The sequence below is a fragment of the Mycteria americana genome, assembly GCF_035582795.1.
Source record: "Mycteria americana isolate JAX WOST 10 ecotype Jacksonville Zoo and Gardens chromosome Z unlocalized genomic scaffold, USCA_MyAme_1.0 Scaffold_18, whole genome shotgun sequence".
In the NCBI taxonomy this organism is placed as follows: domain Eukaryota; kingdom Metazoa; phylum Chordata; class Aves; order Ciconiiformes; family Ciconiidae; genus Mycteria; species Mycteria americana.
Window position 1 is genome coordinate 5799402 of NW_027445436.1, and position 26456 is coordinate 5825857.

The 26456-nt window shown below is 40.2% G+C and overlaps 1 protein-coding gene across 6 annotated transcripts in view; it reads right to left on the reverse strand.

Moving 5' to 3' along the window:
* Positions 1-32: 32 nt before the first annotated feature.
* The window catches only part of LOC142402962 (SWI/SNF-related matrix-associated actin-dependent regulator of chromatin subfamily A member 2-like), a 204103-nt gene continuing 177679 nt past the window's right edge, over positions 33-26456 (reverse strand). For all 6 annotated transcript variants that reach the window (XM_075488964.1, XM_075488962.1, XM_075488960.1 and 3 more), the window contains 5 exons: positions 7525-7630; positions 6601-6702; positions 3303-3444; positions 1578-1720; positions 33-953 (listed from right to left, as the gene is read on the reverse strand). In XM_075488964.1, coding sequence (XP_075345079.1) covers positions 918-953; positions 1578-1720; positions 3303-3444; positions 6601-6702; positions 7525-7630 — 529 coding nt within the window. In that variant the 3' untranslated portion in view covers positions 33-917. The remainder of the gene's footprint in view (positions 954-1577; positions 1721-3302; positions 3445-6600; positions 6703-7524; positions 7631-26456) is intronic.

Here is a 26456-nt window from a genome sequence, read left to right on the forward strand (position 1 = left end):
TGTGGAATTAATAACACAAGGCTGTGTTTATTGAGATAAATTATCCCTTTATTAGGAAAGCACCAATACAACATTCTTCAAAATTACTGGAATTTTATTTGCCTCAGGCTTATGACTTGCAACCAAAGACATTGTGCAAAGAAAGCAAAGATTAAGTACACTTTAGGGAAAAGGTGAGAATTCACACTGGTAACATAGAAGATCAGTTTGATGAAAGAAGCCATTCATTACACTATATAGATTGCAATATTCTAAAACATTTTTCAACCCATTGTTTTTAATCAAGAGGAGAAAAGTTTAGCAAAGTTTACAGTACACATAAATTTGCTACAATTCAAAAAAGCATTTTTCTGAATATCATCAAGCATAAAGTGAAAAAATGTATACAGGACAAGGTGAGGTAAAGGCTAACTACTGTATATTTCTAAGCTATTAAACAAAGTTGCATATATGCACCATGGTGTAAAAAAACAATAGAGCAGAAAACTGCCTGATGAAAAATAAAATAACCAGTGGCTTTTTATGGCTTCTCCTGGTTATCAATGCTACAAAAGACATTTTTTTGTCTTGCTGATGACACTGAAAATATCAAATGATAAAACCAGGCATGATGAAACCATTACCAAGGAAACCCAACCCAGAGAAATATACTATCAATGCACATTTTTTCATCAAAAGCTTTTTTGTTGTTTTGGAGATTTTAAAAAAAAATTTTGAGGCCCATTTTGTCACAGTATGTTACTTTTTTCCTTTTTTACACTATGATATCATATGTTTGTCAGGCACTATCCTAGAGCTAGTTTATAGAGGATGAGAATACAACCCAATGTCTGTTTAACAAAATGAATTCAGTGATTGTAAAATGAGAGAAAGGAAGGGGATGGGGTCAGTTCTGCCAAGGAAATAAACTCTGTGTATTACTCATCATCACTTCCACTTGCTTCTGACTGGTCCTAGAGGTAAGAGACACAAGAAAAGTCAGAAATTCTTTGCCAAGTATTCTATGGATTTTGTTAAAGAAAAAAAGAAAAAATTACAATTAAATTGACAAATCAAGATATCCATAAGAAAAGTAATATGTTATTTACTATTTTCCTTTCATGACATTTCATTCCAATTAAATTGATGTTGGCCTCTTCAGAGAAGAAAAGGCACAGAGTCAGGAAACACTAGCTCCTTTCTGTCTACCCAGGTATTTTAAAAAAGTCTGGAAAGATCTGTCTTCATTTGTTGCATTAATAGAAACACCTATGAGAAATTAAGACCAAGTGTTTCTAGTGTGGGAATGAAAGCAAACAAACCATGAGTTTTAAAGTTTCGTAGAAAGAAAGAACATCTTCAAAAAATAAGTGCCAAAAGTGTCAGACTTTTTGTCTTCCAGCACCAAGACCAGATCCCACAAGCAAACCCTAACACAGTTTGAACCTGCTCCCCCATCCTCCCAAGGCGATGACACAGATTAAAAACAATGCTTAATGTTTCTAAGCATGAAGAGGTGAAAATTCTGAGTGCAAACAGGACAGGGTATAGATGAAATCACTGCAATCATTTCCAAAATCTCAGTGAACAAAACTTACATTTTCATCTTGATCCTCATCACTGTCATTATCACTCACAACAGGCTTGGCTTTTACTCGGCTTTGCCTCTTCTTGCCTTTGCCTTTGTCCTGGCTTTTTTCATCCTTCTTGTTCAGCTTGATTTTGACTTTCACTGATTTTGCTGTAAAAAGTGGAATGTGAATGTAATATCTGCCTTTATTTATTGTATACCATTTTCCTACTAAATAACTTTTAAATAACTTTTAAACAACTTTTAAACAGTCTGTCTTCATGTAAATTCTCCCCTTGTAGCCTGAAAAAATCCTCTTTCTGTTCTTTGTCTGGATTGTGGAATTAAGTAGAGATATTTGCTTTTACTTGTGTTCTTGATAGTTGCAGTGCTAATTTGCATTAAACTATCAAGAAAATCTGAGAGTTGATCAGGTGCATCCTTCTTTCACTTTTAGAATGCGTGGCACTTACAGATAGCATTTAGTGTTGCAGCTACGCTCAGGGAACTTTCTACAAGAAGATGCATGTTAAGAAATAAAGTAGTTTTTGTTGCCTGCACATAGAAAAATGTCTATCTTCAGTAGGAACAGACAATTTTGGGTTTTTTTAATTACACAAACTCCATGTGGAGGTGACTGGAAATTTTTGAGTTGACAGCTTACTGAAGAGAACACAAATGCCCAGTTCCAGGGTATCTGCTCATTTCCAGATGAACTGCTGAAGTTGCATGCTCTGCACAGCTGCTTGTAATACTTGCACAGTAGCTCAAGGCAAAAGTACTCTAGTTTCTCTCTCCAGAGGCACTTTCAAAGTGCAGTTCTAGGTAGTTAGAAAGTATGGGGTAGAAGCACTTGGGTAGCAGAAAGCAGAATGAAGGGATCCTTCCTTTTCCACGATATCATGTTTCCAAATTTGCAGGGACTTCAAGTTCAGAGGTTATGTGAGAAGGTACCTATTGAGGAAACTTTAATTGGTCAGGGGAGCTGAAAGGTAATATGTAGATCTGGCTCTTTCTATAGTAATTTTTTTGACATCAGTGTGTTGTGAACCTACTGGCAATTCTGTGGAATAGCAGAGATGCAGCAAATTAAAATTCAAATTGGAAATAAAAGACATACATTTTTACCAACGGATATAATAAATCAGAATAATAAGAGATGAGGGTATCACTTCTTAAAAGAGATACTCCAACTTAACCTGCAGCATGCCCTAGATCCCAGATGAATTTTTGGCCCAGCCTGGGCCCATCTCACAGCAGATTAGCTGGGCCTCTTAAATTATGAATGTTATCTCCTGCTTGCCAAACAATCTGAGTTCCATTTTCCCTTTGTCTCACTGAAGTAACATTTTCTGGTTCTTAATCATATACATTGCATAATATCAGAAAGGTTGCTCACCTATGGATTAAGGAAGTCACTAGTTCTAGGCACTTATATTTACAAGCAACGTGATCAGGAAAAGTCCATATGTAATCATGGTCAGTCAGATAAGGATAAGTCAGATCTGTTTCCATCTGAGCAGTACTTAAAAGCACCTGAAGTCTTCAGCACAATTCTAAGAAATATAGCCAGAATAGAGTAGCCAAGAGACTTAAGCTGAATGGAAGCAGCCAAAACAGCAAACTTTATAAGAAACTACTTCCACCAGTGGAAAATGAAAGTCTGTAACCAGTCTCAGTACACAAATGGAAAAATCAATTCCCCCCTCTTCCCTAAATGTATTTCCTTTTCAGCATTCAGCAGGGAACTTACATTCTGACTCTGACTCCTCTTCATCATCATCGTCATCATCATCATCATCATCATTGTTGCTTTCATCCTCACTCTCTTCTTTGGCAATCTTCTGTCGTGCACTTTTGAATACAGACTGAAGAACAATGGAATCCTCATAGATCTACAGTATGAAAGCAAACCTATGTCAGAACTGCAAGCCAAGCATCATCAAAAATTCACTTTTTTTCTTATACAAACTCACAGAACGTAGCCTTTTTATTACAAGTAACAATGCTTGTTTCATGAATTTTACAAAAAAATGCCAACATTGAATTTTCATGCTCTAAATGAAGAATCTGGCCAACAGTGAGCCACAAAAATACGACTCTTAAAATGTATCACACTTAAAACATCCAATTAGAGAAAGAGCTCATCCTGGAATGCAATTGTCTTTCTTTCATTATTATTTTTTACCACTAGAACTATGATATATTTTAATTAGATCATAACAGCCTTGAAAAATTGTTATTCCAAAATCCAAAGTGTAAAAAAGAAAATAATTTATCCCAAGCAGCTTCAGAATTCCTTTAAGACTCCTTCCTTTAAGATCCAAAAAGACTGAAAATCAATGCTTATCCAAAACTCTATTAATATTTTGAAGCCTGCTAAGTATTTTTGGTACTATCAGCTTTTATATTAACCTCATTGGAATAACATCTATGAATGAGAGGACTACACCTGGCTTGTAATGTATTTGCCAGATTAATTTAACAGAAATAAAAATTAAAAATAATAATGAGACACTATAATCCTCTTAACAAAATGAGCTTGCACATACTGCTCTGTAAAACTTTGGAAGCAATGCATTCGTTAAATTGAACACACCATATAAGATCTGTCTCTCCCTGAAAGCACCTTTTAAGCCTCCAGCCCAGATGGAAATGCTTTGCTCAAAAAAAAAAAAAAAAGAGGAGCATGCATCATACTAATAAAACAAATATGAAGTATCTCACTTAAATTTTACTTTATTGTACACTTAAATATCTCTGTCTGAATTAAACTTATGGGTTTGTATCTTTTAATGTAAGTAGTGCACACATAAATATTATATTTTAATGATATAAGTATGTCAGAGCAAAAGTGGATCCAAACTATTACACAGAATAAAAGAAAACCTAAAAAATTTGAGAACTACTGCAGGAATGTCCCAAGGTTCAATGAAAATCAAAATTAATGGTACAGGGAGTGTCTCAGACATAAATTAAAAACATTGTAGGTACATGTTATTTGGACTTCATGCTTTAAAAAGTAATACTAAATTTGGTAGATAACATTAGTATGTTGGAATGGAAAAAATTTCTGCATCATTGTGTGATACAAATCTGATTATTTCCAAAGAACAGAAATATCTACTGAACATTTCTACCATTTCAGTATCATTACTGATAATCCTACCAAGAGAATAGCAACCAGTTTTCTGACAAAAATAATTGATTTCTCATTGAGAAATATTGATTTCTCATGTGACCATTGATTTTTCCTTGCATATTTTTACCTCCCTGATCAACTTCCAAACAATTTCAAACTTCTCAGTCATGTTTTTTGATATCAGCTTCCCTTCTTATTTTTTTCCATTTCCTTTCATTAGCAGTAAAATAGCTATAAACATCTATATCACTAAGCAAAATCATTGCTTCTGAACAATTAGTAAAATTTTCTCCCACACTTCCAATCGTTAATATTTTTTTCTTGAATAATTGAGCTGATTTTGATTTTTTTCAGTTAATTGAATTTTGTTAAGATATCAAAAATCTGTACAACAGACAACATTTTATTCTGCTTGTACACAAGAAAAATAATCAAGTAATGATCATTTGTAGTAAACAACCCCTCATTTTTAATTGAATGTTCAATTTCTTTGTTATTTGTCAAGATAACATGATATAAAATTCCTCTGTATAGAAAATGGTCATCTATAGTGGTTAGACACTTGTAAAATGCATTCATATTGGCAGCATGTGACATCCAGTTTATAACATTTTTACTGAAGTCCCCCATGACATCTTTTTTTTTTTTTCCTTGAACATTACAGAAGCAGTCATCATGTTATCTACTGCTGTTTAATAGTGTGTTGCATCATGCTATTTGGGCCTCATCTGCTAGAATGTGTATTTAAAATTGTGTCAGAGACTCTGATACAGGTAATACTTTATTCTACATATGTTGCCATATAAATATAAATTTCCACATATGTTGCCATTCCCTATCTTCTTTCCTACTGCCAACTCAATCTTTTGATAAAAATTTAAACATTCCAATCTTCCCGCCAGCTTTCAGGACCAAGTAGGTTGAATTTGTTTTCATAATGAACAATTCTAATTCTGTTTGTTTGCCCAGGTTCATAAGACTGGTGTATAGGAAAGCAAAGAGTTTATTCTCTTCATGTCCTGCAGCGCTTAGGTGTATTTTGTTCCAATGATCTTAATTTTGTTCAACATTTATTTTTCCCCCTTTTCACATAACCCTTTGTTTGTTTAATGCCTTCTTGACTAGCCTAGTGTGTCTGTCCCATCCAAAATTTAGATCTTATCCTTTTGTAAATAAATCTCAGAGAATCCAGAGCATATATTTCAACTTTCTCATCTGTCTTCCAGGTTTTTGTACTCTTTTCTTTTGTATTGCTGTTTACCTCTTCTATTGTGAATTCATAGGACTGAGTGCATCCTTGTGTGTAAACCAGGCAAAATCCTGAACTCTATATCTCTCCAAGATGAGAGATTTGGGTACATTATTTATTAATGAGGGTACATCATTCCAGTCTCTCAAAATGGATATTGTTCTTTCAACAAGAAAAAAATGTCAACAATGTCCAGAGAATATGAACTATATACACAAAGATCTAGTATCAGACAAACTTTAAACTTTATCTTCCATTAGTAGAGCTGAAAATTTCACCACTAAACACTTAACAACCATCCCTAAGATGGACCATTCTCTCAATTACTTGTATTATGCACTTTGGTGAGCTCAAACCAACATATGGCTCTTCAGGGCACAGCCATTTAGCATAGATTCAAATAGTCTGAAAACTGTCCTAAAGTATATCAGAACAAACTGATCTCAGGATTATGTAATCAAAACTAAATTCAATGAATGTTTGAATTCTAGTTGTGACCAAAGGATTCTGGATGCTTCAAAGAATCTGGGCATTTTTATTCATTAAAAGCACTAATAAGATTAAAAATAGAGGTTTTATATACAAAATTGTCATAATTAAACAAGCACTGAAAACACTGGGTAGGGAAGACACGTTTAACACAAAGTGGTTCAGTCAGACCTGTGATCCCTCCAAATTGAATGTCTGAGCATTGTGACACAGCAACATGACATCTTTCTCCAGATCACTGAGGTTCCGATATTTATGGTTTCGAATTCTTTCCTGTTGCATTTGTTAAGATGGGGAGAAGGATGGATGGCAGCAGTGGGGAGAGAAAAAGAAAAATAATGTACAGGACAATCAATTAATATTGCTTTTCAATACATTAAAACCTTCTCTGTAAATATTTTACCTAATTGGAATGACAAGTATCCGATTAAAACAAGCAAACAAAATTTAAAGCCTGTGTGAGAGGAATATGCTGACAAAACACATCATGGCCAAAGGCAGACTAAAAATTGTGCAGTCATTGTGTGAATGGGAAGGGCCAAAAGCAACAAAAATGGTATTGTTGTGGGTAAGAAAGGAGTTCAATTCCAAGTTTCTTCTCAGTACTGAAACAAAAAGAGGTACAGTGTGAGTGAAGGTAAAAGAGATAGCCATGAACTCCTCATGGTCTCTAAGGTGCAAGAAGTTGCCTAATCCTCACCTATCCAACTGTGGCTGTTCCAAGATGTGATGCTAGTTGAAAGATGATTATATCTCTCCCAACAACATAAAATTTTTGCAAGCACTACACTTATTTAAGTTTTGCTTACAGATTCAGGATTTGGTCCTTTACAAAAAAACCATTAATGTATCATCTCTGAAAGCATGATTTATGTCATCCAGTGTTTTGCTTTGACTTAGGTGTTATTAGTGATGTACTGCAATATACATTAAGCAAAATTCATAACAAGGGGTATATTAAAATCTAAAATCTAAGCAAAAAACATATGCAAATTTAATATCCACATGATCATAATTTTAATGATGACTTAATGTTCATATTTCTATATAGTGAAAAGGAATAAAGAAATGTCCACACCCAGAAATGGTTCTCACCTTTATTTTTTTGAAGTCCACTGGTTTCCTAATTAATTCATAATACTCTGGTAATTCTTTTCTAGATGGGAGTTGAATGAAGACTTCACTTAGCTGCCGTCCTGAACTGTTGAGAAAAACAAGCACACAATACAAAGAATTACTACAACTTTCTCAGAAAAGAAATTGTATACAATCAAATTATTAAAAATCTAGCTTTTTTTTCTTGTAAAGGATTAGTAACAAACTTTGTTCTGAATTGATCTTATTGATTTGATATAAATAATTAATCTACAGTTTAATGCACAACTTTCATGTTCTTGTCCTGATACATCACCACCATCATATGTGTAGATCATAAAGGAGAAGGATCAAGATTTGAATCTGAATCCTCTAGTGCTTTGTCTAGGGCAGTTTTATTCTTTTCTTCATTTTCTTTTATTATTCTTAACTATTCTCTTTCTTGTCACCTTAAATTTATCTTCCTCTTGGTCTTTTTTATAGCTATTTTTATAGCTCTGGTTCATAGTGAACTATTTTTCCATACTGGGTGCTATTATACCAGATGCTGATTGAAGTCAGATCAACTAGGTTTTACAATAAATGCCAGTATTAACTTTAATTAATGAATGTTAGGTTTCTGGGAAGATAATTGCAAGTGCGTTGAAAATCAGTACTGCGGTTTGTACCTCCTTAATCATCCGGAAAGAATTGTCAGAAGTAAAGTAATGGATTATTTTAATTCCTTGGATACCCTAAGATACACTTTGCCTATGATTTGCAACTGTTTATATTCTCTGAGATTTCCAGATTTTCCCTTGTCCATCCCGTATTAATAGCTACTTTAATGCTTCTGAATAAAAAAGTTCTTTTTATGCTCTCATTTGTGGCTTCCCAGGTAATAGCTGACTATGAGTTATTTGGAGAGGAAAGATCTGTTGATGGCCCTTATGGGCTCAAGCATATATATATATATATATTTATGTATGTATTGCCATTTATCTGACAGTCATGGTAGCAGAAAAAGCAGCTTCTGAGAAGAACTGTAGCCTGTTTACATAGACAGCATTCACCAGTGTTTCTCAGCCCATATTTCACAGACAGAAATATCACTGCTTAATTCTATCACAACTTACTCCAAAGGGGCCCTGTTTTCTCATTTCCACCTTTGAATGTTAATTTGTAGGAGCTGGGCAACACAGAGCCTGCTGCCAGTTCTTGAGCCCCTCACCTGAGCTTCTCTCTTACAGCTGTCCTCCACAATACAGCATTCTGTTGAAACTGCAGGTATCTTATCAGACACACTGGAACTAATGCTGAATCAAAGGTTAATTTAGGTAATTCTGTCATGATGAAGGAGGATAAGATGTATGGGACAGCTGTGTCCTCTATGAATGTCATCATTTATGCCTTCTCAATAGGGATCTCTTAATGTGTAAAATAGTCTCAGGATTTGGGTAGATACTATTTTGCCTATGGACCTAGTAGGTCAAAGAACAATTAGGAATAAACAGTTTTCTTTTACATGGAGATGTTGTTTAACTGATCCAAGATTTCTTAATGTTCTGGTTTAGTTCTAGGACATTTCTTCTTATAGACATTGTATGAGAGAGAAGGACAATAATTCAAATATTCCAAGCACAGCTTCCTATTCGGTGTGGTCCAATCAATATCCTGTGTTGTAAATCTTGTGTAGAGTATTTTTCCATCCAGTTTACAGCAAACACAATCCTAGCAGTCAAATGCCTGTTAGGTTATGGCAGGTGCAGGAATATACTTTTAGCAGCTGCTGCTGCAGGGTGAGAAGAGAAGGCTGGCTATGTATATCCACCAGGGAAGAGAAAGTGTTCTGAGCATAGATCCAACCCTTATAGCTGTTGAGGCCAGACCACCCTGTTCTGTACCACACATGAGAAAACCAGTCAAACTCCAGAAAGGTTACTAGCAACTCACCAAACAGATCTGATTTACTTGGGAAGCACCTGGATATTGTAATAAGAGAAAATAATAAAATAGACAGATAATCCTAATCCGAATTCTCATTATTCTTCTCCCATCAGCAAATATTTGTGAAATTGTCATGCCGCTCTGTCTCTCATCCCCTTCTAGCACTGATTCACACAGAAGAGGTCAATTTACTACTTTTATACTTCATGAGTCAAAGGGAGAGAGGTTTGTACTGTGGATTTAAAGGCTCCAATCCTATCAATGATCTATGTGAGTGACAATGTGATTCCACATGGCAAGATTTGTTTTTGTTTCAGTTTGCATTTTCAAAGAGAAATGGGAAGTTGCAAACAAAAGATACATTTACATTATTTTCTTTAATAACCAAAAGTGTAGAACATTAACAGCTGCAAATGACATCAATGAAATTTGTTCCTGAACATATAAACCAGTAAGTACTCTGAAAACAGACCTCTGGTGTCCAAATGGTATCTTAAAGTTTAAGTCTCTATTTGTCATCCATAAAATTAAAATAATTCTATGGTGTTATGAAACTCAATTATATGTTTGCAAAGCATTTAGATACTATATACCGATGAACACCATAAAGAAGCCCGTAAGAAAATTCATAATTCTGTCTTCTAATAGGGTTTGAATAATGGATACAACAAGTAAGGCACAAACCACGTATTCAGGAATGAAGATAAAGCAAAAGAACAAATAGCTGTTCATTAAGTGATCATTGCCCATCTTGTGCATATGAGGCAAAGATCCTGTGGAAAAAAACAAATGAAACCAGTACTCTGTCATGACATTACAGGCTGTACTTACCTTCTGCCTGCTTGACTTCACAAACTTAATATTCTTTTAATTCTGTTTTACAACATATATCATGCAGATATAAGCTAATTCTTTAAAAGGCACAAGTTACTTGCAAAATTAGCACACAATTAGCAGATGACTTGTGGAGTCATCCAATATTGTGACAAAACTGTGTCTTCAGAAGCCAGAAGGTATGTTATTTTGTAGACAAACTCACTCTGTACTTTCTCAAAAATTAAAAAAAAACATTTTTCCATTAAAACAAAAATTGGTAAAAACTAAATTAATTTTTTAAAAAGAAAGCAGTAAAACTCTACTTTCAGCAGCTAATACTATACTTTAATGGGAACAAACACAAATTTACAATTGCACCATTATAGTAAATATGAAACATAGTCTTCAAAATGCTTACAAAAAAACCCAAAAAACCCCCCCAAACCCCACAAAGAGCATGTCTCCTGATTTGTCATGTAAATGGTAAAACCAGATGTACTGCCCTTTAATTTTGTCTACCCAGATCAATAACAACTTATTCTGTTGTACTGTCACCGAAATCGGGAATCAAACTCCTTAACACCAATGCAGTATTAAGAAGCAGGCATTCTTTAATACAGCACCGGATGTACGGGGGATCATTCCACCTAGCATGCATACCACAGGTTACATCAACCAAAGCTTATATTATCCAATTACATACATATGCATCAAATTTCCCAGAATGATCATGCATATTCATTCTATTTCCCAGAACTAATTATCATATTTGCGTGGTCATTACGCATGCGTCCTTGAGCTCCGAGGGGCTTCCGTGGGGGTCTCTGGTGGTCCTTGGTGGTCGTACAGGTGTGTCCTTTAGTTGACCCCTTCTTCTGGACATGCGCAATCCCACCTTGCTTATGTAACCCGTTTTCCTTCTTCATGGTGCATGGTCCCTAACAACGATTGGCACCCTTATTCCTATTCTAACACAAACCAATTATTCTAACTACTCCTCGACTCATTGTCAAGATGGGCTGGGGCTGTACTGGGAGCATAGCAGCATGTCCGTACTACTCCTCGTCCTATTGTCTTTGGGCATGGCGGCATATCCATAGCCATAGATGGATAAACACAATATTAAAGTATTGTCTACCCGGCTCCTATCCCTATGTTGCTTAGTTACAAAAGAACAAACTAATCACTTTGGTTACATTTGGTTATAGTACCATTTTCCCAGAATCTCCTATCACAGAAACATTACCTCCTGCTCCCTTTTTGTATGTGTTTCCATATTGCATGTTTGAAAAGACAATATTTATGTAATCAAAAATGAGTGTTATGGGTATGGTGGAAGAAAATTATTAATTCTGAATGCCATTCTCTGGTTTTTAATCCATATTTCCACTTTTATAAACAAAAAATAATAAACTCTATAGCCACCATATAAAAAAGCATGAGCAGTAATCATTTATGTTTGCCTAGCAACTAGCAGACTACATGTTGAAGAGCAAGAGTGACCAGAATAAATTAACAGAATTGACTGTGACAGAAAGATGAGTGATGGTTCACTACTATTGTATTAGTTAATCCTTTTATTCCCATGTGTGTTCACGTGTGAATACTTACATATTATATAGGTTAAAATTCCTTAAGGAATACTACTCCTTTTTATCAAAACTCTTTCCCCTTCAGGTATTTGAAACTAATGAAACCAGAAAGGAAAAATAACAATGTAGCTGAAACTGCAAGATGTTCACATTTCTTTGGCAAATTTCACACCTCAACAAACACTGAAATTCCATTTACATGGGTTTAGTGAAGAGTCCTGCATGCTTGCTCTAGTCAGAGTTCTCACACCTAGCACTAGTGTGCTAATTACAACTCCCATTCAAGTGCAACTCACAGTGAAGTTGTTCTAAAAAAATCCCAAATACAAAAAACCCACCTTCATGGTAAGGTTGTTATTTTGTATTTATAACCTTCCAGCAGTAATCCAGACAGGTGGAGAGATTATTCACTTTTGTTAAATTTATTTTATTTTTTTTCCCTTTCCAAGATTATTTGACTTCACTAGTAGATGGAAGACATTTCCCTATTATTCAAATGGGAATAGATAGAAATAGCAATTCCTATTTTTGATGTATGGCTACACAGGCCATAATCTTGATCAGGGTATCAATCACAACTATTTATTTTGTATGCTTGAAGACTTCAGAGTATTGATTGGTATAATTAATTACTATTTACATTACTGATGACCAGTTACATTACTCACTATTTTATAACACAGCTAAAAGCTAGTCACTTGAGGAAACCTCTGAAACAGTCCAAATTAAAACAATTTTACAGACAAAGAAAAATCCTCTCCCCTGAACTAATCTGTCAAAACTAGGATGGTACAAGTACTAATTTAAAAAATTTTAGCTTTAATGATGCAGTGATGAAAATGCTACACACCAAAAATATGGGAAGTCTTCTGTTCAAGCAAGAAACATGGGCAGGACACAATGACCCAACTCTCCAATTTATTGCCTTATTTAATATGGTTAACAACCACCTACTAAGAGGAGGAAGCTTTGTGAAGTTATCAGGTAAGGCTCTACACTCACTACTTTGTCTAGGTCTAATGAGCTGAGTAGAGAGTAGGTGGATCACAGAAGCACACCACTTCATACAACAGAGTTATTATGGTCATAGAGATCTGGTAGGAGTCAACTGTTGCTATCTAAGCAAAGTTAATGCAAAGTAACAGATGCAGCAAAATGTCACCAAGGCATTAAAGAACAAACTACTGCAAGGGAGGAGAGTACAGTGAAGTTGTAGGGAAGGTGGAGGAATATTGGATCAAATGAATTTTTTTGCATTTATAAATCAGGAAAGGGAAAAACTAACTTTTGAGGATTCTAGACTAATAGTTTATCTTACTTTGAAATTTAAAAATAAGGGAAAGCACTCACAGGAGGAAGAAGATGGTTTTGGAGTCTAAGGCAGCATGCATGTCCATGGTGCAAACAGAGCAGCTAGGGCTCAGCTTGATCTCATTTGGCATATAAATTCCTAGTTCAGTAAAACCATGTTTTTATTTCCAGTAAAATTGTTCCTAATTTCAAAAGGGTAAAATAATTACCCTGGTCATATAGAGAAACTTTGGTTTCTAAAAACATAAGAAAAGAATTACAAATTAATCTCTACACCAGCCTTCTATGTGGACATTCTCAATTTCAGAGGGAATGAAAGACAGAAAGGTTAAAAATGAGTATCAGAACTGGAAAAAAAAGACGGAAGTGCTGGACATATTCATTTCAACCATCTTTCCCCTTGAAGGGGAAATTCAAATTGTAACTGCTCAACAATGGTAATTCGTGACAAAGGAATGATCTGGCATGGAGGGCAAGAAGGCCCAACTGCAGAACGGGTGAAACTGCCTGATGAGATAAGAAATGCCGTGGTATTGTCTTGTAACAATCGTGGAGTGCAAGTGCTCAGGGGCCACTTTTGGTAAACACAACTGGCGCTAGGGGATGAACCAAACACCGGGCTAAAGGTGCCCGATACAGACACTCACATGATTGGCACAGGTGTAAGTATGTAAGGAATTGGCTCATGTTGCATCTTTGCAGAGTCCTTGTAGAACCGCTTATTGCGGTAGGACTCTGTCCAATGCATCGCTCATTAAATCTTTTTATATATAAGCACAAATGTGTGTTTAATTCACCTCAAGGGGTACAATAAAAATTCCCTAACACCCTAAACAATTGTCTTATATCACAAATACAGACCAAGGTTTAACACCTACAAGGGCACCTTTTCTAACTTGCAGATAGTAGTTTCTTAAGTGTAGAAATAATTGCAACAAAATCCAAAACCAAAACACTTTAGACATTGCAGATGGGGTCTGTAAAGATGATGTTTATGTCTAAAAATGTCAGTGTCATCCCCAAGTTTTTCCCCACTTGTGATTTTAATTCTAAATTACAGAGGGCAAATGCAATCCCTGACACAAAGGTAATACGTTTATAGATACCAAAAGATTAATGAAATAATATCCCACTCATAATTTGGTGTTAGAAATTCATACTAGAGACAACAGTAAGAACAGTGTAGTGAAAAAAAAGCACAGCTATCAGAGGGGCTAATAAGTACAATTTCCTAATGTTTTCTTTTTTTTTGTAACTTTGGGAAATTAATTACCTAGGCAAGGGTTTTGTTTGTTTATTTTTAAATGTTAGATATCTGCTTCAGGATGATTTGTTTTAGAAGACTTCATTCAAACAATTAAACTTCTGAAAATAAAAGCTAGCAGACAAACTCCTGTGAAGTTAAAAATTCTATTTTTACAACTGTTCTAGTGCTTCTGTACTTTGAACAGTAATGCAACATTGAGTCTCCGAGGCGAGCTGCTCCGGTGCCTGTCCGGTCCGCAGCGGAGCAGCAGATCTTGGCGTACAGGGGGGGTTTCCTGAGACAGGGAAACACCAGGGCAGTGGAGAGACCTGCCAGGAGCCGGCAGCTCTCGCGAGAGACGCTAACGAGGCCTGGGCGTTGCCAGAGCAACCGCGGCCACCCCACCCCCCCGCCTATAAAAAGCAGCCTAGGGAGCATTAGCAACCAGGGTGTAGTGTGTCAGTTTGTGCGTGAGGAGTGTCATCACCCTACCAGCTCCAAAGGTCAGTTCAATTGGTGGTCATCACCCTCCCAGAAGGAGCTTAGCTATGGTATCCACCCAGCAGAAAGCTATGTCCTCTCCACTCACCAGAATGGATGTGGCAACCCAGACAGAGCTCCCATGAAAACATGCAGCCATCCAGATCTCAGGCTGCAGGGTGTGCCAGAGCCTTTCACTAGTACCTGATGGCAGTAGTGAGAACAGCTGTATGAGGTGTGACCAAGTAGATGATCTGCTCAGCTTGGTGGGAGAGCTTTGAGAAGAAGTGGACAGGTTAAGAAGCATCAGGGAGTCTGAGAAAGAGATAGATTGGTGGAACCATGCTCTGCCTTTCCTGAGACAGAAACAGGAACAGCCACCAGAAAAAACACAAGATCAAGGGGATCCTGTATCCTCCTCCCGCCAGGCAGAAGGCAGTAGCTTAAAGGAAAGGAGTGAATAGAGGCAAGTCCACGCTCGGGGTGGCAGGTGAACCCCCTCCTTGCCTACCTTGCCTTCCCAGGTGCCTCTGTACAACAGGTATGAGGCTCTGGATTTGGAAGGTCAGTCAATGGATGATGTGGATGATGGTCCATCTACACCAGAGGTGTTGCCAAGGTCAGAAAGGCCTACCTCCCATATCGTGACCACCTCCACAAGGAAAAAAAGACAGGTTATAGTAGTAGGTGACTCCCTTCTGAGGGGAACAGAGGGTCTAATATGCCGGACAGACCCTCCTCTTAGGGAAGTCTGCTGCCTCCCTGGGGCCTGGGTTAAGGACATCACTAGGAAACTTCCTAGCCTGATACAGCCCTCAGACTATTGCCCATTACTGCTTTTCCACATGGGTGGCGATGAAGCCACAATGCATAGTCCAAGGCTAATCAAAAGAGACTTCAGGGCCTTGGGATGGTTGGTAAGGGAATCTGGAACCCGGGTAATTTTCTCCTCTGTCCTTCCAGTTGCAGGCAGTGATACTGGAAGACTTACATATCCAAAGAGATACAGACAGACCCAGTCTATTGATACATGGCTTTGTGGCTGGTGTCACCGCCAGAATTTTGGGGTTTTCGATAATGGGATGGTCTACACGGCACCAGGCCTGCTGGCATTGGATGGGATTCACCTTTCTCAAAGGGGGAAGACGGTCTTTGCTCACAAGCTAGCAGGGCTGATTGACAGAGCTTTAAACTAGACTTGAAGGAGGAGGGGGATAATATCAGGCTTGCCTGTGACAAACCATGGGATGACATGCTAAGGTTTGAGGGACAGGGTGCTAGCAAGGGCCCTCAGCCTGTTGCTCTGAGACTTGCTGGGTACACTGGAGCACACTTGAAGTCTTACAGAGACGAGTCAGGGGCTCCTGAGGTAATAGGAGCCAACAGGGAAACACCAGTGAAATACCTCAAAGGAATTAAGGGGTGTTCCGCTAAAAAGGTGATACTTCCGACAGCCCAGCTGAAGTGCCTCTACACCAATACACGCAGCATGGGCAACAAACAGGAGGAGTTAGAAGCCACTGTACTGCTAGAAAGCTACGACCTAGTTGCCATTACTGAAACTTGGTGGGACAAATCCTGTGACCAGAGCGCTGCTATCGATGGCTACAGGCTGTTCAGAAGGGACAGGCAAGGAAGGAGGGGCAGAGGGGTTGCCCTCTACATCAAGAAATGGATAGAGTGTGAAGAGCTGTCCCTGAAGAATAGCCACGAGCAGGTTGAAAGCTTATAGGTAAGAATTAGAGACCGAGGCAACAAAGGGAACCTTGTGGTTGGTGTCTACTGTAGGCCACCTGATCAAGGGGAGCCTACTGACGAAGCCTTCTTACTCCAGCTACAGGAGGCATCGCGCTCGCAGGCTCTCATCCTGCTGGGGGACTTAAACCACCCCGACATCTGCTGGAAAAGTAGCATGGCGAGCTGTAGGCAATCCAGGAGACTCCTGGAGTGCATTGAGGATAATTTCTTAGGCTAGGTAATAGACAGCCCTACCAGAGGGGATGTGTTACTGGATCTGTTACTGTTGGTCACCAATGCAAGTGAGCTAATCAGAGGCATCAAGATTGGAGGCAGCCTGGGCTGCAGTGATCATGCACTGGTGGAGTTTGCAGTCCTGAGGGATATGGGACAGGCAAAGAGTAAAGTCAGGACCCTGAATTTTAGGAAAGCAAACTTCCAGCTCTTCAAGGAGTTAGTCAATGGGACCCCCTGGGAAACTGCCCTCAGGGACAAGGGAGCAGAACAGAGCTGGCAGATCTTTAAGGATGCTTTCCATAGAGTGCAAGAGCTCTGGATCCCCAGGTGTAAGAAATCAGGAAAGGAAGGCAAGAGACCAGCATGGCTGAGTTGAGACATGCTGGTCAAACTAAAGGGCAAGAAGGAAATGCACAGGCAGTGGAAGCAGGGACAGGTATCCTGGGAAGAGTATAGGGACACTGCCCGGTTGTGTAGGGATGGGGTCAGGAAGGCCAAGGCACAGCTGGAGCTGAATTTGGCAAGCGCCGCAAAGAATAACAAGAAGGGCTTCTACAGGTATGTCAGCCAGAAAAGGAAGGCCAAAGTGTACCCCCCCGATGAACACGACTGGCAAACTGGTAACAATGGACGAGGAGAAGGCTGAGGTACTCAACAACTTTTTTGCCTCAGTCTTCACTGGCAATCTCTCTTCCCACACCTCTCGAGTGGATGGACCTCAAGGCAGGGACTGGGGGAGCAAAGTCCCTCCCACTGTAAGAGAAGATCAGGTTCAAGACCACCTGAGGAACCTGAACATATATAAGTCTATGGGACCTGACGAGATGCATCCCAGAGTCCTGAGGGAATTGGCTGATGTAGTTGCCAAGCCACTCTCCATGATAGTCATGGCGGTCAGGTGAAGTCCCCAGTGACTGGAAGAAGGGAAATATTGCACCCATTTTTAAAAAGGGTAGAAAGGAGGACCCTGGGAACTACTGACCTGTCAGCCTCACATCTGTGCCTGGGAAGATCATGGAACAGATCCTCCTAGAAGCTATGCTAAGGCACATGGAGGACAGGGAGGTGATTCGAGACAGCCAGTATGGCTTCCCCAAGGGCAAGTCTTGCCTGACCAACCTAGTGGCCTTCTATGATGAAGTGGCTACATCAGTGGACAAGGGAAGAGCTACGGGTGTCATCTGTCTGGACTTATGTAAGGCCTTTGACACAGTCCCCCACAACATCCTTCTCTCTAAATTGGAGACATACGGATTTGATGTATGAACTGTTTGGTGGATAAGGAATTGGCTGGATGGTCGCATCCGGAGAGTAGTGGTCAACGGCTCAATGTCCGGATGGAGATCAGTGATGAGTGGTGTCCCTCAAGGGTCCGTACTGGGACCAGTGCTGTTCAATATTTTCATCAATGACATAGACAGTGGGATCGAGTGCACCCTCAGCAAGTTTGCAGATGACACCAAGCTGAGTGGTGTGGTTGACATGCCTGAGGGAAGGGATGCCATTCAGAGGGACCTGGACAAGCTCAGGAAGTGGGCCCATGAGGTTCAACAAGGCCAAGTGCAAGGTCCTGCACCTGGGTCAGGACACCCCCTGGTATCAATACAGGCTGGGGGATGAAGGGGTTGAGAGCAGCCCTGCAGAGAAGGACTTGGGGATGCTGGTGGGTGAAAAGCTGGACAATGTGCGCTTGCAGCCCAGAAAGCCAATCATCTCCTGGACTGCATACAAAGAAGCGTGGCCAGCAGGTCAAGGGAAGTAATTCTCCCCCTCTGCTCTGGTGAGACCCCACCTGGAGTACTGCATCCAGCTCTGGAGTCCTCAGTACAGGAAAGACATGGACCTGTTAGAGTGGGTCCAGAGGAGGGCCACAAAAACGATCAGAGGGCTGGAACACCTCTCCTATGAAGAAAGGCTGAGAGAGTTGGGGTTGTTCAGCCTGGGGAAGAGAAGGCTTCGGGGAAACCTTATTGTGGCTTTCCAGTACTTAAAGGGGGCTTATGAGAAAGATGGGGACAGACTTTTTAGTAGGGCCTGTAGCGATAGGACAAGGGGTAATGGTTTTAAACTAAAAGAAGGTAGATTCAGACTAGATATAAGGAAGAAATTTTTTTATGATGTTGTGAACATCATAAAAAAATTGTTGAAACACTGGAACAGGTTGCCCAGAGAAGTTGTGGATGCCTCATCATTGGAAGTATTCAAAGTCAGGTTGGATGAGGCTTTGAGCAACCTGATCTAGTGAAAGATGTCCCTGCTCATTGCAGGGGGATCGGAGTAGATGATCTTTAAAGGTCCCTTCCAACCCAAACCATTCTATGATTCTATTGAGGGGATGGGGGAAAATTTCTGTACTAAGTAAAGCAAGGAATAGTATGAGAAAGACAGGTGATTGATGTAGCTATTTGTGTTAGCTATTGATGACCACACTTTGAGATGGGAGTAAGGCATATATCATAGAACAGCCCAGGTTGGAAGAGACCATGAAAGATCATCTGGTCCAACCTGTTGTGTGAAAGGGAGCCTAGATGAGATTATCTAGCACCCTGTCCAATTGCATCTTGAAAACCTCCAGTGATGGGGACTCCACCAGGTCCCTGGGGAGGTTGTTCCAGTGAATGATTGTTCTTGCTGTAAAAAATTTCGTTCTTATATTGAAATGAAACCTCTCCCAGTGCAACTTGAACCCCTTGCCCCTTGTCTTCTCCATGTGGCTCCTTGTGAAGAGAGAGCCTCCATCCTCTTTGTAGCCACCCTTTAAGTACTGGAATACTGTGATGAGGTCCCCCCTGAGCCTTCTCTTCTCCAGGGAGAAAAGACCTATCTCCTTCAGTCTTTCCTCATAGGACAGGTTCTCCAGCCCTTTGATCGTCTTCATGGCCCTCCCTTGGACCCTTTCCAGTCTGTCCACATCTTTCTTGAATTGTGGGGACCAGAACTGGACATAGTACTCCAGGTGCAGCCTGACAAGCGCTGAGTAGAGTGGGATGATCACATCTCTATCTCTGCTAGTAATGCCCCTGTGGATGCAGCCCAGGATCCCATTTGCTTTTGTTGCTGCGGTGGCGCACTGCTGACCCGTGTTCAGCTTGTTGTCCACCAGGTCCCTTTCAGCAAGGCTGCTCCCCAGCCACACAGATCCTAGCCTGTACTGGGCTCTTTGGTAATGTCGTCCCAGGTGCAGGACCTTGCATTTGTCTTTGCTAAACTTCACACTGTTCTTGCTTGCCCACTCTTCCAGCCTGTCCAGGTCTCTCTGTAAGATGGCTCTCCCTTCTGATGTGTCCACCTCACCACCCAGTTTAGTGTCATCAGCAAACTTGGTGAGGGTGCTTTCAATCCCATCGTCCAGATCATTTATGAAGATGTTGAAGAGCATGGGGCCCAGTATTGATCCCTAGGGGACTCCACTTGTGACAGCTTGCTAGTCTGAGTAAAAAAAACATTGATCACCACCCTCTGGGTGCAGCCTATTTGTCAATTTCCTACCCATCTCGCAGACCACCCATCTAGTCTGCAACTTGCCAGTTTATCCAGGAGAAGGCTGTGGGAAACAGGGTCAAATGCTTTGCTGAAGTCCAGGTAAACAATATCCGCTACTGTCCCTATGTCAACAGAAGATGTTACTTTGTTGTAGAAGGTGATCAGGAGGATGAGAGTCAGAAAGTAAAGGAACTTGTTGCTGATTATAAAGAAAGGATAAAGTGTTTGCAACAGGCTGCCAAGAGTGCTGAAGCTAAGAATGCTCAGCAGGCTCAGAAGCTAGTGCAGGTGACAGTGGTGATGGCTGCACAAAAGGCAGAACACATTCACGGGAAAAAGAACAAAGGGAAACAGGATTTGGAAGACTTAATGGCAGTTCAGAGTGAGGATTGGGATCCAGAAACATGGGATGGAGTCATCTGGGAATCAAGTAAGCATGAAGATTAAGAGTGCAATATGGCAGTTGTTTGGACCCATATAATATCCCAGGGTCCACAAGATCCATCTCAGGGTGTATCCGAATGACCTCATATGGCCCCTAAGCTAAAAGACATTACTGTAACAGTTACTAGGAAAAAAAGGGAGGCAGGTTTTTGTTTCTGTCTTTACAGGTATAACAGAGAAACCAAAATGGCCATTTCCTGGGTGATACTGTTCAGCTTCACATGGGGGATATATATTGCTGAATCATCTGACACCACAACTGGATGGAATAATGCAACCATTTTTGAACAGTCAATCAAAACTGAAGCCACCGAGAACATCACTTTGACCACCACCTCAAGTAGCAAAGATAGAATTGTCAGAATGAGAGAACTTTCATAAGTAGGGGTGGTGTGGGAATCAGGCAAAGGATGCAACATTTCCCTAAGTGGAGGAACCACCAACAATGCAGAATTAGGCACCAACAGTAAATCAGGAATAATTTGGTAATATAGGAAAAACAACCAACAGTGTCAAAAGGGAAATGGAAAACCAGTTAAATAACACTTTATTTAGATTTAGGAGATAACTTGATAGGGCAATATTGGGCCAATGCAACAAAACCCGGGTCAATTTGACTACAGTATATTATGTTCTGGAAACTGACATTAACAAGACTAATGTAAACACCTGGCAATCATTTTCATTAGGAAAAAGAAAGAGGTGAGGGCCCTTGGAGTGAATATATTATTCAAATGAAATTTAACAAAACCATAATAATGTCATGGTCTCACAAATAAAGCATTATGGGGAATGATGAAAGGCCAGGGGATTTTACAAAAAGCAAGAGACAGGTCAGGTACACTCAGTGTTTTAGAAAGTCTAAGAATAGGAACCCAAATGGGAAGCCTCCAAGCTCAACTCCAAGATGCAGTAAAATTTATAGGCATGTGGATAGAATCAAGCAGGGTTGCTTTGCAAGGAGGTGTGCAAGCTGTAAAACTAGAATTTGTATAGGAACAAAAATTGTTTAATGCCACTGCAACAGCAGGTTTTGGTTTGGCAGGAACAATAAATGATTCTTTAAAGAACTTAACATGTTATATAATACAACAGCAACTCAATATGGAAACGCAAGCATTGATGTCTCAAGTACAGATGGGGTGGTGGCAGAAGGAAATTGACTGATTACTAGGAAAAGATAAGACACCCTCTAACTTTGAAACAAGGCAGTTGTCAGCTGCAATTGATTATAAGATTGAGGTCAACAGGATGGTTCTGGAAAATAAGATGTGCAGGAAAAAGTTAAACCTCCAACAATGTTGGTTAAAAACGCTTTGACGCAGAACAATGAAACTGGCCCACAATGTCCTTAAATTCACAATGGTGCAGTGTTACACCCAACAGTTCTGGTATACGACAAGCTGATATGATTAGTTTAAGCAATTGTGAGATGTACAGGGATAGAAAGTGGCAGTGTCCACAAACAACATGAAAAGTGATACCCCGTATAGATGGATTTGCTTTTGGTTCAAATGTCACCAGCTGAAATTATAGAGGGAAACATCACCCATGCAGAAGTAAAATCAGAATATGTATTGCAAACTAATAGGGGCAATATTACAAGCACAGGGTGTAGGAATGATATAACCTGGTGGGTGTTACCTGGAATGAATGGAAGTGTGATTGAGAGGACATTTGCCCCAAACTGATCATGTTAAAGAGAAAAATAACCATCAGCTGGATTAAACAGTAACCTGGGAATTAATTACCAAGAGATTTCTGAAACAAAGGAGTCAGCTTGAAAAGAATAGAAGCAGCGTGAAAATCTGAATCAAGGGAGGAGAGGCCTTGGACCGGAAACAGCAAGTTTCAAAATTGTGTTTGATACTGCCAGATGTGGCCCCTCCAGCATCTCAACCTCTGTTTAGACCTGGCAGAGCAGCCCCCTTTCCTGTGGGATGCTGTGAATAGCCTGCATCCAACTAGTGGGCTGACAGCATAGGGTGCACCCTTCAGGTGTGTGTAGGTAACCTCATGGGGGGCTTTCTCACCAGCATGTGGATGAGTGGGTTGTAGGGAGTAGCACAGGTGCACCTAAAGCTGGAACACCCACCTCTCCAACAGAAGGGGTGTGCAATTAGGGAAACACATACTCCCAGAAGGGGGTATGTGTTTGTAACCCACACTGCCTCTTTGTGTGTGTGTGTGCACGCACGGGGGATTATTTTGGGATTAGTTACAGAAGGGTTTTAGGTGTTCAGGTGTAGGTGTTTACTGAACTTTTGTGTGTGTCTGGTATTGTGTTTTTTCTGTTACAACAGAAAAATATGCTGATATGGATCCTGAATGTATGATATGGATCCTGAATGATATTGCTGATATGGATCCTGAATGTAGTTCACTGATTGCAAATTAATCATGTGTTGCTAATAAATCAATAAACCACCTGATTTGGTTTAAACCATGTGAGTTGAGTAATTTTTCCCTGTGGCAGATGGGCTTTACTTTACAGAAGTGTTTCTTTCTTGTCCTTTGTCCCCTGCTAGCCAAGACTTCACAACTAAGCTTGATTTTTCATATAATGGATCAGGCCCATGATCAGGTGGATATTAAATGAATATCATTAATATATTAGAATCCATCCCAACACAAATCTTTCAAGAACTTCAGTGTTATCTTCCTTCCAGCCTAATGGTTCCTCTTTCAACATTGCTTTTATTCACATCTTTATCCAACTCCTCATACATCTTAGAAATCTTGCATTACACTCTTTTTTTTATCTTAACTAACAATTTTCTTGTGGTATCATATCAAATGCTCTACTAAAATCCATCTATATTAAATTTACCACGCTCCCTTTGATAAAATATCTTTCATCTACAAAATGAGTTATCATGTTAGTCTGGCATAACCTATCTGGCTATTAGACCACTGACTAGATATATCAATTCCTTCAAAATCCTGGGATTTATATTATTTGACTCATCCCCACAACTGAGTGCTTTAATTGCTTGACTTTTGCTTCCCTCTTGTAGATGGCAATATTAATATCTATCTTCTCACTACCACCACTCATCCTCCCTTTCATATCATCATCCTTACTGAAAAGTAAAACTTCAGAATTATAACTACGTAATCTTTATTTAATCTCTATGCCATCAACAATGCATGATAGCTCTATGTCTTTCCTCATTCTCTTTTTATTCATACAGCTGAAGAGCCTTTGTCTATGTGTTTTAATGTTCTTTGCAAATTTTAATTCACCTGACTTAGCAATTCTCACTTTCCCCCTGCACTTCTTACTCTCTAAGAGATAGTTTTATAATTAGACTTTTTCCTCATGCTATCTAGAGGATAGGCTTTATAATTATTCTGCTTCATTCAGTTAGAGCTGCAGCTGTTTCCCACAAGACTGCTGTCTTCCTTGAGAAAAACATTTCAACTGTCCCAGACAGAACCATAGAATCATAGAATGGTTTGGCTTGGAAGGGACCTTTAAAGATCATCTAGTCCAACCCCACTGCCACAGGCAGGGACATCTTTCACTAGATCAGGTTGCTCAAAGCCTCATCCAACCTGACTTTGAATACTTCCAATGATGGGGCATCCACAACTTCTCTGGGCAACCTGTTCCAGTGTCTCACCACCCTCATCATAAATAATTTCTTCCTTATGTCCAATCTAAATTTACCCTCTTTCAGTTTAAAACTGTTGCCTCTTGTCCTGTCACTACGGGCCTTGGTAAAAAAAAATCTCTCTGTCTTTCATATAAGCCCCCTTTAAGTATTGAAAGGCCGCAATAAGGTTTCCCCAGAGCCTTCTCTTCTCCAGGCTAAACAACCCCAGCTCTCTCAGCCTGTCCTCATAGGGGAGGTGTTCCAGCCCTCTGATCATCTTTGTGGCCCTCCTCTGGACCCCCTTTAACAGGTCCATGTCTTTCCTGTACTGGGGACCACAGAGCTGGACCCCACTCCAGGTGGGGTCTCACCAGAGTGGAGTAGAGGGGGAGAATCACCTCCCTTGACCTGCTGGCCACGCTTCTTTTTATGCAGCCCAGGATACGATTGGCTTTCTGGGCTGCAAGCGCACATTGCCGGTTCACGTCCAGTTTTTCACCCACCAGCATCCCCAAGTCCTTCTCTGTAGGGCTGCTCTCAAGCCATTCATCCCCCTAGTCTGTATTGATACCAGGGATTGCCCTGACCTAGATGCAGGACCTTGCACTTGGGCCTAAGGGAGAATGCTGCCATCCAGGACTCTGGGTGTCTCCAGCCCCAGGAGGAGGCCCCAGGCACTCCCGGAAGCCAGAGACCTGGATGCCGGCATCCACCCTTAGGAATTCTGTCTGGGTTGAGGCCTCTGATGTGCTAGAGACAATTGGGAGTTGTGTTCTGATTGAAGCACTGAATCATCAGATGAAGGAGCTGCAAGAGGTGGTGAGAAGGCTGCACACCATCAGGGAGAATGAGCAGGATATTGACAGGGTCTTTGCAGAGACTCTACAGAGCCAAGAACCCAAGCCCCATGTTGCAAGGAAGGAGGGACAGATAGAGACTGCCCTCAAAGAAATGGTGGATGGAAACTCCCAAGATGGGGGGTGGGGGGGTGGGGGGGCTGGAAAGTTATCACTTCTGGCAACACATCTAAGGCTTCTTCTCCACTCTCTGGTTCTGCAGTTACAGAACAGGTACAATGCCCTGGCAACAGGTGAAGAAGAACCACATTCAGGGAAGGTGTCAGAGCCAACTAAGCCTCAACCAAGTGTCTACACAAAGAAGAAAAGGAGGTTGATATTGCATGTAGTAGAGGCACCCATCTGCCAACCTGACCTGATGTCTCAGGAGGTTTGCTGCTTACCAGGCACTTGGATCTGGGATTTTGCAGAGAGACCATGGAGGCTTGTCCAACTCTTGGACTATTATTCCTGTCTGCTCACCTGTACATGCACCAACAATACTGCCAGTGAAGACCCTGAGCGTATCAAGAGTGAGGGTGAAGGGCATGGGGCCCAGGTAGTGTTCTCAAACCTGCACATGAAGGGAAAATGCTTGAGTGTTTCATGGTGACTTAGATGTCTTACCCTGTGCAATACTGAAGGCCTTTCATTTCTAGTTCTGTAGCCTACCTTTCACTCTCACCTCTTTAACCTTTCATCTATACACCCTCAAGGCTGCTGTGGCAGTGCCCTTACTCTGATGTCCCAAGTGCTCTTTTCTCACAGCCTTGCACTGGCAGATGCTAAACCACTGTCTGTCATGTTGGGTTTCTTGTGGAAAGTGATTGCTCTTGACATGTGAATCACCCTTTTCTTCCTCTATCTCCTCATCCTTCACCTTGTAGCTTCTAGTGTATAATGTCATAATATGATTTCCTCATCCTTCCCTTTGTAGCTTTTAGTTTATAACTTTAGAGCCTAGTAGATAACATAGTCAATAATAGTTATTTACATATCCAAAAAATATTACCCAATAAATATACACCTGTACAAAATCAAGTGTTCTCCAATTAGCATTAATAGCAGGAATGACCAATCTCTATTCTCTCTGCTCTCTCTCTCCCCTCTCAAAAGTTGGGAAAGAGCATCTTTGCCAACAGGTTGACCAACCTGGTGAGGAGAGCTTTAAACTACAAACATCAGGGTTGGAAGATTACAACCCACAGTTAAGTGAAGAAATGGT